This window comes from Perognathus longimembris, chromosome 1 (assembly GCF_023159225.1).
Source record: "Perognathus longimembris pacificus isolate PPM17 chromosome 1, ASM2315922v1, whole genome shotgun sequence".
Lineage (NCBI taxonomy): Eukaryota > Metazoa > Chordata > Mammalia > Rodentia > Heteromyidae > Perognathus > Perognathus longimembris.
The window spans coordinates 156,205,171-156,217,684 of NC_063161.1; the positions used below are offsets into that span (position 1 = coordinate 156,205,171).

Here is a 12,514-nt window from a genome sequence, read left to right on the forward strand (position 1 = left end):
AAGGAAACTGAGGCAGCCCAGGGCTCCTTCCTTCAATGCTAGCCACCAGCAGCAGGTGCTTGCCTTACCTTTCCAGCAGGTCTAATCGAAGCTGCCGGCCATGGGGGAGGGTGAGCAGCTCCATGCCCCAGCGGACTCCCATTAGGGTCTGCATCTCCTTGGTAACGCCCAGTATCCTAGCAACCTGCAAGGACACCCAGAGGGCTGATTAATTTCCTGTCAGGGCTGGTCCAAGCCAGCTGGGAGTCAGAGAGGTTTTTGTTTTCCTAGGAGGGTAGCCAGGCTGGGATGCCAGGTTTGAATCCCAGCACTTCTTCTACTAACTTTCTGACACAAAACAAGTGACTACCTTTCTAAACAAGCCTCAGTTTGCCCATCTGTGAAATGGGGGACAACAGGAAACGGCTCAGAGGTGCCTGACATGTTAAATACTCACTTGAAGACCAAGGACCAGGGGCTGGGGACATGACCTAGTGGCAAGAGTGCTGGCCTCATATACATGAAGCCCTGGGTTCGATTCCCCAGCACCACATATACAGAAAATGGCCTGAAGTGGCGCTGTGGCTCAAGTGGCAGAGTGCTAGCCTTGAGCAAAAAGAAGCCAGGGACAGTGCTCAGGCCCTGAGTTCAAGGACCAGGACTGGCCAAGAAAAAAAAAAAAAGACCAAGGACCCAAATGCCCTTATTCAAGAGGGCAGCTGGGCACTGGTGGGTCACACCTGTAGTCTAGCTACTCAGGAGGCTGAGATCTAAGGATCACAGTTTGAAGTCAACTTGGCCAGGAAAGTCTATAAGACTCTTATCTCCTATTAAAAATCTGGCAATATATCTGTGGCTCAAGTGGTAGAATGCTAGCCTTGAGCAAAAAACCTTAAGGACATCTCCCAGGCCCTGAGTTCAAGCCCCAGAACCAGGACTTTTTTTGTGTGTGTACCAAAAAAAAAAAAAAAAAAAAAAAGAGGGCAAACCTGAGGCCAAGGGAAAACAGACTTGCCTAACCACACACATGGGGGCTAGGATAGAGTGATCTCCCTTCCTGCCCAGAGCTAGTCATGAAGAGACATCTCTGCCTTGTCTTTTTTTCTCACTTCTGAGATCTTAGACCAGTGTGGGCACCCTAAACTACAGAGGGAGAAACTGAGGCACAGAGAAAACTGGGGGTCCTTAGACGGTCAAAGTTTCCTCCAGTTTAAGCAAAGGCCCTGGGCACGGACAGTGTATGGGCTGAGGGACTGTTTGCTTGTTTGTCCACTAGAGGGCGTGGGGGCGGGGAGCCCACTAACTTTGAGCAGGCTGGCTCCAGGACACTGTGGATATCCCACACCCCACCCCAGTGCCAAACTCCACCGGGGCTCAGCTCTGCCAAGTTCTTGTGCCATACCGACACCTAGAGGATATTTGAATATCTTGGTTTGTGCCTCTTAAAAAAAATGAGATAGTCTTGCTCAGTAGTCCGGTCTGGCCTCAAACTCACTCTATAGCCAGTAATACTCCTGCTTCCGTCTCCCTTTGTTGTTGTTATTTTGTCTTGTTCTGCTGAACTTGAGGTTTGCACTCGGGGCCTCACACTGGCAAGCAAGGAAACCCCTGGTGTTTTTGCTTTCATTTTTCAGATAGGGCATTGCACTTTTTGCACAAGCTAGATTCCAGCTACGGTCTTCCTACCTCTGTCTCTTAAGTAGCTGGGTCGTAAGTTTGGGCGTCCAAACATGGACTTGTGTTTTGATTTTTCATTTTTTTTTTGGTAGCATTGAAGTCTGAACTCTGCCACTTGATCCATGCCTAAGGATTTTTTTTTTTTAAATTTGAACTCAAGATCTCCTTTTTGCTGAAGGCTGGCCATCGATCACTTGAGCCACACCTCCACTTCCAGCTTTGTAGTGATTATTGGACATCAGAGTCTCTTGGATTTGTCTGCCCAGACTGGCTTTGAACTGTGATCCTCAGGTCGCTCAGCCTCCTGAGTAGCTAGGATTTACAGGTGTGAGACGTGGTGCCCAGTAGCATTTCTTTCAAGTAGAAAGTAAGAGACCCAGAGTGACAAAATGACCAGCTGAGTCGCAGAGCAGGTACAGGCTGGCTAGGGAACAGAACCCAGGCCCACTCACGTCATTAGATTGGAGGCATCTGGAAGCCAACCCTTACCACCTGACTCCTAGTCCCAAATGCTGAGGGCCAGGGTGCTGTCCCCACCCCAATGCCCACCCTGCACCTACCAAGCAGTCAACCTTGGTGACATGCCGGGCCAGCGTCCGGGCGTCCACCTCCGCCAGCAGCTCCTTGACCTTGCGCAGAAGGCCCACCTCCAGTGGCCGGTTGTCTTTGGGGATCAGAAGGGACTGGAAGGTGGCTGGGTTGAAGGAAGAGCTGGATTCCACAACAGGGACTGTGAAGGCCTTGCCCCGGTCCCCCTCGGAGGCCCCATTTTCTGATGGCTCCTTTAGCCTCTCCCCATAGCCCCTGGCCTGCTGGCTGGTGATGCCCACTGCTGCCCAGTCTCGGCTACCGCGGGCATGCGGCTGGAGTTGGCAGTAGTGGCCAGAGTCCGGGTCGCTGTAGCTGCTGACGGATGGTGACGGGGAGGCCTTGCCGAGGGTGTGTGAGGGGCTGGCATGAGAGCCCTTGTCCAACTCCCCAGGAGGCTTCTGAGCACTTCCAGAACACAGCTGGGGCTCGCTGGAGCGGCGGATGGCAGGGGAAGCAGGCGAAGCTGTGGCAGAAGGGACTGCAGGGGTGGCGTGGACACGGGTTACTGCAGAAAGGAACACGAGAAGACTCGTTACCACAATCTCCCCCCAAGAGGATAGTAGCCCCCCCCAGCAGGCCCACCGCACTCTGGAGACTGACTCTGCAAGTCCCTGGGTGCCAGGGGCTGGCACACCTCTGCCAGTCTGCCACTGTCGCCTGGGCAGCCACCGGACCACTTGCAGAAGGTCTCAGGAGGCTAAACACTACGTCCTGTGGCATCATTCCCCAATGTTTCAGCAATCATGGTTTGCTGGATATGTGTCCGGTGCCCAGATTTGGTGACACACTGGGGACATACTGGTCAAAACACAGTAAAACTATCATAAAAATAAATCAGAGACAAAGGCTGTGAAGGTGACTTAGTGGTAGAGCGCTTGCCTAGCATGCATGAGGCCCTGGGTTCGATTCCTCAGCACCACATACACAGGAAAAGCTGGAAGTGGCGCTGTGGCTCAAGCCTTGAGCAAAAGAAGCTCGGGAACAGTGCCCACGTCCCGAGTTCAAGCCCCAGGATTGGCAAAAATTTAACACAAAAAGCAAAAAATAGAAAACAGAAGCGAGATGTGTTTGGTGGCTCACACCTCTAATCCCAGTACTTGGGAGGCTGAGGCAGAAAGAGCACAAGTTCAAGGCCAGACTAAACAATCTGGTGAGACCCCATCTCAAAAACAAATAAATAAACTAGGGGTGTGGTGGGGCCTAGAGGCAAGAGCCATGAGCAAGAAAACAGAACTGATGTCCTAACACCAGAAAAAAAAACCCAACAAAGAACAAAACAAAAACACCTTTCAAAGGGTGATACAGTTCAGTGTCTTAGTGCTTGCCTAGCATATGTGAAGCCACAGGTTCAGTCTGCAGTAGTGAGGAAAAAATAAACAACCACAACCAGAAGTGAAGCTGGACATGGTGGTACAGGCCTGTAATCCTAACAGAAGGCTAAGGCAGAAGGATCTCAAATTCAGGGCCAGCCTGAGAGACATAGCAGACTGTGCCTCAAACACAAAAACAAGAGCCAGGTGCTGGTAGCTCACGCCTATACTCTAGCTACTCAAGAGGCTGAGGTCTGAGGCTCATGATTCAAAGCCAGCCAAGCAGAATGTGAGACTCTTCAATGAACCACCAAAAAGTCAGAAGTAGAGCTATGACGCAAGTGGTAAAGTGCCAGCCTTGAGCAAAAAAAAGCTAAGAGACAAGGTCCAGACCCTGAGCTTAAGTTCCAATACAGGTACAAAAATAAACAAATAAATAATCTGGGTACCAGTGGCTCCCAATGCACTCAGGAGGCTGGGGGACTTAGAGGATCTTGGTTTGAGGCCAGTCCAAGCAGAAAAGTTCTCAGGGTTCCATCTCCAGGTTACCAATAAAATGCTGGGCTGGAAGCATGGTTCAAGTAGTAAGAGCTCCAGCCATGAGCAAGGAAGCTGAGCAAGAGGCCCTGAGTTCCAGCCCTGGTACTGGCACAAACATAAATAAGCAAAACCAAGGCAGAGCCAACCTGGCTTGAGCCAGCCCTTTGCAGCAAAGGCTGCATTAAGCTGGCAAAGTCCTAACCTAATCACTGCAGAGGAACTGGCTGGGGGGTGGGGGGGGTGGAGCTGAGGGTTGTTGCAGGTAGCAGACACCACTGATCTTGGCACACACACCGAACCCCACTTCATGCACAGTGTCTGGCAGTCAACGGAGGCCCCGTGAACGGGGCTGAAGGAACACACCAGCCATTCTACCATTAGGTTCCGGAGGACAGAGGAAGAAACACAGGACAACACCTGGGAAACTGATCATCAAAGACAGCCCTCGCCTTCTGTCCCCCTCGTTGCTCTTACCGGTGCTGTAGGCTGGGGAGCTGGGGCTCTCGGAGATGGGGGACAGGGGCGAGTGCAGGTCAGGAATCTGGTCCATACTCAGGGCACAGTTGCGGATGGACTCCCGGGGGTGTGGCAGGGACGTGCTAGGGGTAGACATTGCCATGAGCAGGAGCAGGTCAGAGGTCTCAGCCCACTTCTGGGACATCCCCCCTCCCCGGCCCGCACACACCTCTGCCCTCTGAACTTCAGAAGCAGGAAAGGCTTGGGAATTGTCAGATTCCATTCTCTCAATGGCCAAGTACCAAACCTAAAAGCTAGGAGAGGAAGGCCCAACAGGACAGCATGGGCCTGCTAGCCCCACCCCCAGCTGGTGCAGCCTGGGGGGGGGCTTGGAGTTGGTACCCCCTGCATTTCCCTGATCTCTCCAGCCCCAGCCTCCTCTCACAAAGCCAAGAGCTGCTTCAGAGGACAAGGGTGGGGACCCCCACCCCCGCCCCCGCCCCCGCCCTGCTGAGCCCAGGCTCAGCTCAGTCAGGCTCCTCCAGAGGGGGAGAGGAAGGGCACACAGCCCGAACTCAGCTGGTCCTTGCACAAGGTGCCTTTCATGGTGTCCACACTCCAGGCACATGAGGGCACACTCCCCCCAACTTTGGGGGCAGAAGCCTTTGCACAGTCCACAACCTGCACAACTATTCCCTTTCCCAGGAACCTTGCTCAGAAAACTCAAGAGAACTGTCTGGAGAATGGGGCTAGCAGGAAGGGTGGGGCGTCTAAAGGAGCCAGACCCACCAATATGGCCCTCCTTGCTGCTCCCGCAGTCTGTGCTCTGGATGTCTTGGCAGGTGAGCGTGGCCCGCGGATCCTGACATCACTGGTTCTACACCACAGGCCAAGCCAACTGCTGCCAGCCTTACCTATCCATCAAGTCCTTGGCTGGCAGCACCCAACCCCCGCTCAGGGAGATGGGGATGAGGGTCTAACCAATGCTGGGGACATGAGACAGGGAGCCTATCTGCAAAGAGCCAGGGAAGCTGTTTGCAAAAATGAAGAAAACAGGCTTTAGAGTCTGTGAGGCTTGCGTTCAAATCTGGTTGCTGCTACACTCCAGCTGTTGGCTTCCCTTGTGTAAGCCTTCTTCTGCAACTATAAAGTGGGGGCTGGAAAGGAGCCCCCCTCCCAGGAGGAGTGGGAGTCTACACAGGGCTAGAGCAGTAGGACCCAGCAAATATTAGCTGTTCCACCCTTTCCTGGGTTTGGCCGGGTCTTGCCCAGCAATTGTTTCTGAGCTGGGCACTGGTGGCTCACGCCCACAGTCCTAGCTGCTCAGTAAGCTGAGATCTAAAGATCAGGGTTTGAAATCAGCCTAGGCAAGAAAGTCTGTGAGACTCTTATCTGCAATGAACCAGCAAAAAGCCACATGAGGTGTGACTCAAGTGGTAGAGCACCAGCCTTGAGCAAAAAGGCTAAGGACAAACACCCTGGCTGGCCCTGAGTTCAAGCCCCAGTGCTGGTGCGCATGTGCGCACACAGTCACTGGTATTTCATTTCCTGTGCTGCATTTTTCAAACCACAGAGCCCTCTACTCTGTGTCTGCCTTAGCCTGGCAACAGGCCAGGCCCCTCTTGCTCAGGACAGACCTGGGAGCTGCCCCTTGACCAGGGAGGGCCGCTGGAGTGAGGCCCTCCAGAGCTGGAACCATGAAGGTTTGGCTGGAAGGATGGGCGTGGGGGAGACGGCAGCCAGGGTCTGTGTCCTCCTATTCCTGCTTCCCTGCCTTCCTGTGGTCAAGAAACAGCCTCCTGCTGGGCCTGCACTCAGGCCTCGGGAGAGTAGCCTCTCCCAGCTCAGGGGGCTGAGCCTCCTCCCATCCTCCCCACACTCTCATTTGACAAATGGGCAGACGGAGCCTGGCTGACCTGGTGGGGCAGCCATCGTTGCGCGTGACCTTGTCGGTGGTGAGCCCATCGGTCATGGTGACACTGCGCCGTTTCATGTGGCTGCCCTTGGAGCCGGAGGGGCTGGAGGGGCTGGCAGCCTTGCCACCGCCCTGGCCCAGGCCGTAGCTGGCCTCGAGGTAGCGCAGCGGGAAGGTGCGGTTGACCGGGCAGTAGATGATGGCCCCGCTCTGCTCAGACACCGCCTTGCGGCTGCCCACGTGGTACCGCACCAGGGCAGGCACGTGGTCGAAGCTCTCCTGCTCAAACAGGTACTGGATGTGTGTGTAGCTCTCGCCGGCCTTCACCACCACCTTGTTGATCTTGAAGTGTAAGGCCTGGTTGCGCCAGCGGCACGTGAGCACGTAGTCCCCCAGACTAGTGAGGGAGTCCCGGATGAGGAAGTCACCGTTGCGCTGCACCAGGGTCTCAGAGACCTGCGGGACGCAAAGGGAGGCAGGGATAGAAGAGGGCCAGATCCAGTCTACAGGGAGCACCGAAGGGTTACGGGGGATGCCAAGACCACACTCAGGATGTAGACGATCCAGAAAACTGGCATCTAAAGCCTGGGGTCTGGGATAACACGACCAGCCAGGACCATATCCGGGACAGGAGGTTCATAAATGGGAAGCCGTGAGGCCCTGGATAGCATAGAGACCCGGGTCTCAGACCCATCTCTTCATTCTCAGCCTCTGCATCTTCCTCAGGCTGCTCTCTCTGGCGAGTCCTGCCCGAGTCCACCTCCCTTCCCTAGGGCCCCCCTCAGGGCCGGCCTGCCTCTTTGTGGAGCTCTCCGCTTCTATACTTTTCTCCCCACGCTCTGACGCTACGCCTGAACCCCCAGACCTCCGGGAAAGCCACCACCTCTTCCAGCTCTGCATCCCAGCCTGGCAGGGCAGAGTTTGGCCAAGATACACAGTGTAGATGAAAAGAGGAACAGGTAACCCATCAAAACTGAGTACTCCAAAGACGGATACCCTCTAACCAAACCCACAAGGGGCTGATACATCGTTCGATAATAACACATAGTTCAATAATAATACAATAGCAATACTTAGTAGTCACGGTAATATTCATTGAGTCACCAGAGTTGGACACTGTGTTAGGCACTCTGCCTGAATTATTTCATTTACTTTTCCAATAACCCTTAGCGTCATCATGATTATTACTCTTTATGTTATAGATGAGGACACTAGGGCTCAGAGATGTGGAGCAAGTCTTTCAAGGTCACACAGCCCCAAACAGCAAAGCTGTACCTAATCCCATCCTTCTTGAATTAAACCTGTCAAGGAGCAGATCAAAACCTGTCTGGCAGTGGGAGCCAGGGCTGGGGCTGGATGAGGAATGTGGAAGGATCCGGGCAGGGCTGTGTGTGGTCCCCGCCCAGGGACCGGCTCACCTCTCGGGGGATACGGCCGTGGTACCAGGCATGGCTACGGAGGTCTGTGCTGCTGAGCTTCAGTTCTTCCTCCAGCTCCTTGTGCAGTTTCTCTGGTGAGGAGTCGAGGATGTACTTCTCCTTGGAGAACTGAATGGGAGACGGCAAGAGTTGGCATCAATTCAAAGCTCTCCGTTTGAGTGTGTATTGTGCTTTTGGGTGGCACTGTGGCTCAAGCGGTAGAGAGCTAGCCTTGAGCACAAAGGGGCTCAGGGACCAGCAAAAACTAAAAAAAAAAAAAAAAAAAAGGTTGGTGCTATACCACTTGAGCCATAACCTGACTTCCGGCTTTTTGCTAGCTAACTGAGGTAAAAAGTCTCTGGGATTTGTCTGCCCAGCCTGGCTGGGAACTAAGATGGTCTGATCTCAGCCTCCCGAGTAGCTAGAATTACAGGTGTGAGCCACCAGTGCCTAACAAAGCTCTCGTCTTCTTCCCTCTTTTTATTTTCTGGTGGTACCCAAGGCCTAGCCCTTGCTAAACAGGCACTATTACCACAGAGATATGCCTCCAGCACTGGCTCCTCCCTCTTGACTGCGCTCTACCTCAGGTAAACTTTTGCCTTGGGATGCTGGAGCACTAGAGAGCTGCCCAAAAGCGCCCTACCCACGGTTCCCTATCCCAACTGGAAAAAGGAAATGTCAAAGTCTCAACTGTTCCCACTAAAGCATTCAGACTGCGTTCCAAGTCAAACAACAGCGGCATCTGAGCTGCCTGTAGTCAGCACCACGGAGCTGGACAGCGGCAGAGCCCGAGGCTCTTCTAAGGGAGGCAGGCAGTCTGAGCCAGGCAGGGAGCTCGCAGGCCAGAAGCCTGGGCTCGAACTCTGGGTCTTGTGCTCTCTCTTGGCTTTCTCGCCCAAGACTAGCACTCTACTATTTGAGCCATACCTCCATTTGTGAGTTTGTGGGGGGGGCTGTTTGGTTTTTTTTGCTGTGTAACTGGAGATAAGAGTCTCACAGACTTTCCTGCCTGGGTCAACTCTGAACCTCAATACTCCGATCTCAGCCTCCTCAGTAGCTAGGATTACAACCACCAGCACCTTGCTAGATCTCAGCCTCTTGAGTAGCTAGGATTACAGACATGAGCCAGCAGTGCTTGACTACCACTTTGATGTTAAAATAAGGAGGAGATTTTCTACAGGTGAGTCTAGAGGGGAGACACGGGCATGGACACAGACAGCCAGATGGCCAGCAATACATTCTGGAATGTGGGCTTCCCAGTGCAAGGGCGGGAGGCAGCCACGTACAGGAGCAAGAGGCTGCACAGATGTGGCCATCGTGCATCGCAATTCCCAAGGCCCATGCCCCTCGCCATCTCAAGAGATCCTCACCCGATCTGGAAACTGCAGCCCGGCTGGGAAGCCCAGCATTGCTCCCTGAAGTTAATACCCTCGGTGTGACCTTCCCTCCTGGCCCATGGTTTCCTGGTTCCTGTGGCCTGAGGCCAGAGGTCACCCAATCCCAGAGGCCTCCTACATACAGTCAGGAGAAGGGAGCCCCACAGTGAGAGGCACCCCCACCACACAGCCCAGCCTGACCTTGGCTGATGGGGCCATATGAGCTATCTGGGCCTTGACTTCTTCCTCAGGAAAATGGGCACAATGATAAGGCCTGCCTCACTCCACAACCAGGACACTCAGAACAGCGCAGCTAGCACGTGGGCACCCTCGCCACTGTGAGAATGGAGAGGATGTCTTCCTTTCTCTTCCCCCAACTCCAGGCCTCAAAAAAAAAAAAAAAAAAAAAAAAAGGCTGCTCCAGGACAGAGAGATCCAAGAGACTGTTGGAAAAGGACAGGCCACGGAAAGAAGCTGAGTCTCTTCCCAACACCTCTCCTCCCCAGAGCCCGAGCTGCCAGCGAGCCACGCCCTACCTCCTCAGACCTGCCCCCAATCTCAGGTCCTCACCCCAGGGCTCCACCCCCACGTTGCCTGGCTACCCTGATTGGCACTCTCCCTGGACACTACGATCCCAGCTCCTGATATTTCTAGGTTCTCCTTCTCTCTCATGCAATACCGACTAGCTCCACCTCAGGTTCTGTGCTGCGGCGGAGGCCCAAGGCAACCAGGGTGGCCTGTAAAGACAGTCACACTGAACCCCGGGTTTCTAAATGTTCAGGGATGCACAGAGGGCCTTCCCTCTGACCAGCCAGGGCAGAGTCAAGGGGTTCCTGCCCCCAAAGAGAAGATGCTTCCGCTAAGCACAAAGAGGACTAGCAAATCCAAGCAAAAGCACAAGGGAGGGCAGGTGGGCAGGGAAGAGCTTGATGGGCGAATGGCAAAGTTAGGACCCTGGGGACAGAGTCAAGGACCAGGGGTAGAGATTGGGGAGAATGAGAAGCTCCTAGGAGGATGCTAGAACCTTCTTTGAGTGGGGGGTGGGCAAGTTTGGCACAGAAGCCATTTGGCAATGAGCCCATGAAAATTTGGGTTTCAAGGAGCAGGGAGAGTTCTGTGGACAGATGGTAGGAGTGGGTGGCTTGTAAAGGTGCTCAGGGGAAAGGCGGGGCCCGAGGAGGGGATTTCTGCACATCTTCTGCCCACAGCTAAATATGCTCAGCCAAAGCTGGGCTGAGATCAGTTCCTTTTCAGCTATCCACACATCTCTATTCCTGAGGGCCCCCGGCCCCTCCCTCTCAGTCCAAAGTGCTCCAAGTCCTCCTCAGCTCCTGGTGACACCCCGAAAAGCTTCCTGGGGCTCTTCTTAACAAAGAGTACGCAACTGGAACTTGCCCCAGTCCCATGCTGGAGCTAGAGGGATGGGAGGCCAAGGGGGTGAGGCCAGGCACCCAAAGACTCTCCCACTGCGTGACCTTGAGCCAGTCACTTCCTGTCGGGTCCTGGGTAGCCTGGTCTACAGCAGCATTGGGAGACTAGGTTGTGGTTCCAGCCTCTCCTTGGTGTTCAGAATTCAGAAGTAGGGGGCAACCAGATCGATCCACACACCTGAGGGTGGGGAGCCCGGGGCGGGGGGGTGGGGGTGTGTGTGGACCCTCTAACCCTCCTGCTCACCCTCGTCCTCAGGGTTCCCGGCTCCCAGGAGTTGGTGGGGAGGGGCGGGGAGGCTGGGGCTCCGATGCTGCATCCCCGGTGCTGCGCGCGCTGCCATTGGCCAAAGATGACCTCACCGCCTCAGCCTGCGCGCTCCGGATTGGCCGGCGCGGGGATGCTGCGCTCGGCGGCTGTCATTCAGCCAGGCTGGGAGCGCGTGCGAGCCGAGGGGCGCAGAGGCCGGGCACCCACCCACCCACCCGGGTCTCCCAGGGAGGCGGGGTGCGCGGAGACCCTCCGGCAAAGCCCTGGGCCCTGGCTCGCCGGCCCGTCTCCAGGCCACCTCCCTCCCCGGAGCTCCCTTCGGGGTCCCAAGCCCGGGCAAAGCCGTCCCCAGAAGCTGCTTGGCGGAGAGGCGGGGTCGGCCCCCCTCCGCCCCCTTCCGTTTAACCCCCTCGCCGCCGAGCCCGTCCCGCGCTGCCCAGCAGCCGAGCGGGGGGGACCGGCGTCCTAAGCCCACCTCCAGGGTCCGAATGCCGGGCATGCCTGGCCCCAAGCGCAGCTCTGGTACAACGGGGTGGGGGGCGGGGGAAGCGGGGCTGCCCGGGTCCGCCGCACAGGGACTCCCCCCCACCCACCCCCGAGTGCCCACCGGAGCACCCCTTCCCAGTACCGGTCCCAGCTTGGCCGCTGCCTCCTGCGGAGGAGGAGGAGGAGGCTGCGAGACCGGACCCGCAACGCCAGCATCCCGGGAGCGGCGGCCGAACCCCGGGCCCCCCCCCCCCACCCCGTGTCGGGGCAGCTGGGCATCCCGAGGTGAGGCTGGGGACCCCGCCTCCAGCCTCAGCCCTCCACTGCCGGCCCGCCGGTCCGGCCTGGGGGTGCTGCTCGGGGCTCCGATCCTAGAGATCTCAGCCCCGGGGCACTGCGGCCGGGGCGGGGTGCGGGGTGGGGGGGGGGGGGAGTCCCAGCCCGGAGCCGCCCCTCACCTGCACCTGCACGAAGGAGCCGCGGTAGAAGCAGCAGGCGGCGGCGGACAGGGCGCTCCACAGGCTGCACCGCTCCGTCATGCTGGGGGCCGGGGCCGGGGGTGGGGAGCCCCCCCCAGTGGGGCGCGCGCGCGCGAGGGGGGACAGCCGGCCGGACCGGGGCGCGGGGATGCGGGGACTCGGAGCCCGAGCTGCTGGGCACCGGCGCGGCGCGTGCCTCTCCGCGGCGCGATTACCTCATCGCTGGTCGGGGGAGGAGCGGAGGCGGGGCGGGGAGACCCCACCCTCCCGCCGGCTAGGGGAGCCGAGGGGAGGGGGCCATTGTTCCTCCCTCTGCCCGCCCCCTGCGCCCAGCCCCGCGCCCAGCCCCGCACCCGGGGCCCGCCCGGAGCCCAGGCGCGCGACCCAGGACCTGCTCAGGCCCGAGGGGCCCGGGGTAGGGGTCCCCGCCTGCCCACTGCCCACAGACCCGGAGAGCCCCCCCGCTGGGTCAAATCTTATCTAAAGCTGGGGAAAAAAAAAAATCCCTGTGTACATCTACCGAATCCTCTGTGGCCGGCGAGAATCACGAGAACAAGGCGTTGGGCTGACAGCAGGTGCTCCGAGCCCA

General features: G+C 56.9%; 1 protein-coding gene across 1 annotated transcript in view; it reads right to left on the reverse strand.

Moving 5' to 3' along the window:
* Positions 1-12,514, reverse strand: part of Sh2d3c (SH2 domain containing 3C) — a 32,627-nt gene that overhangs the window by 3,576 nt on the left and 16,537 nt on the right. Inside the window, 5 exon segments of the mRNA XM_048343309.1 lie at positions 69-184; positions 2,217-2,752; positions 4,572-4,696; positions 6,470-6,924; positions 7,887-8,015. Of these exon segments, the coding sequence (XP_048199266.1) occupies positions 69-184; positions 2,217-2,752; positions 4,572-4,696; positions 6,470-6,924; positions 7,887-8,015 (1,361 nt within the window).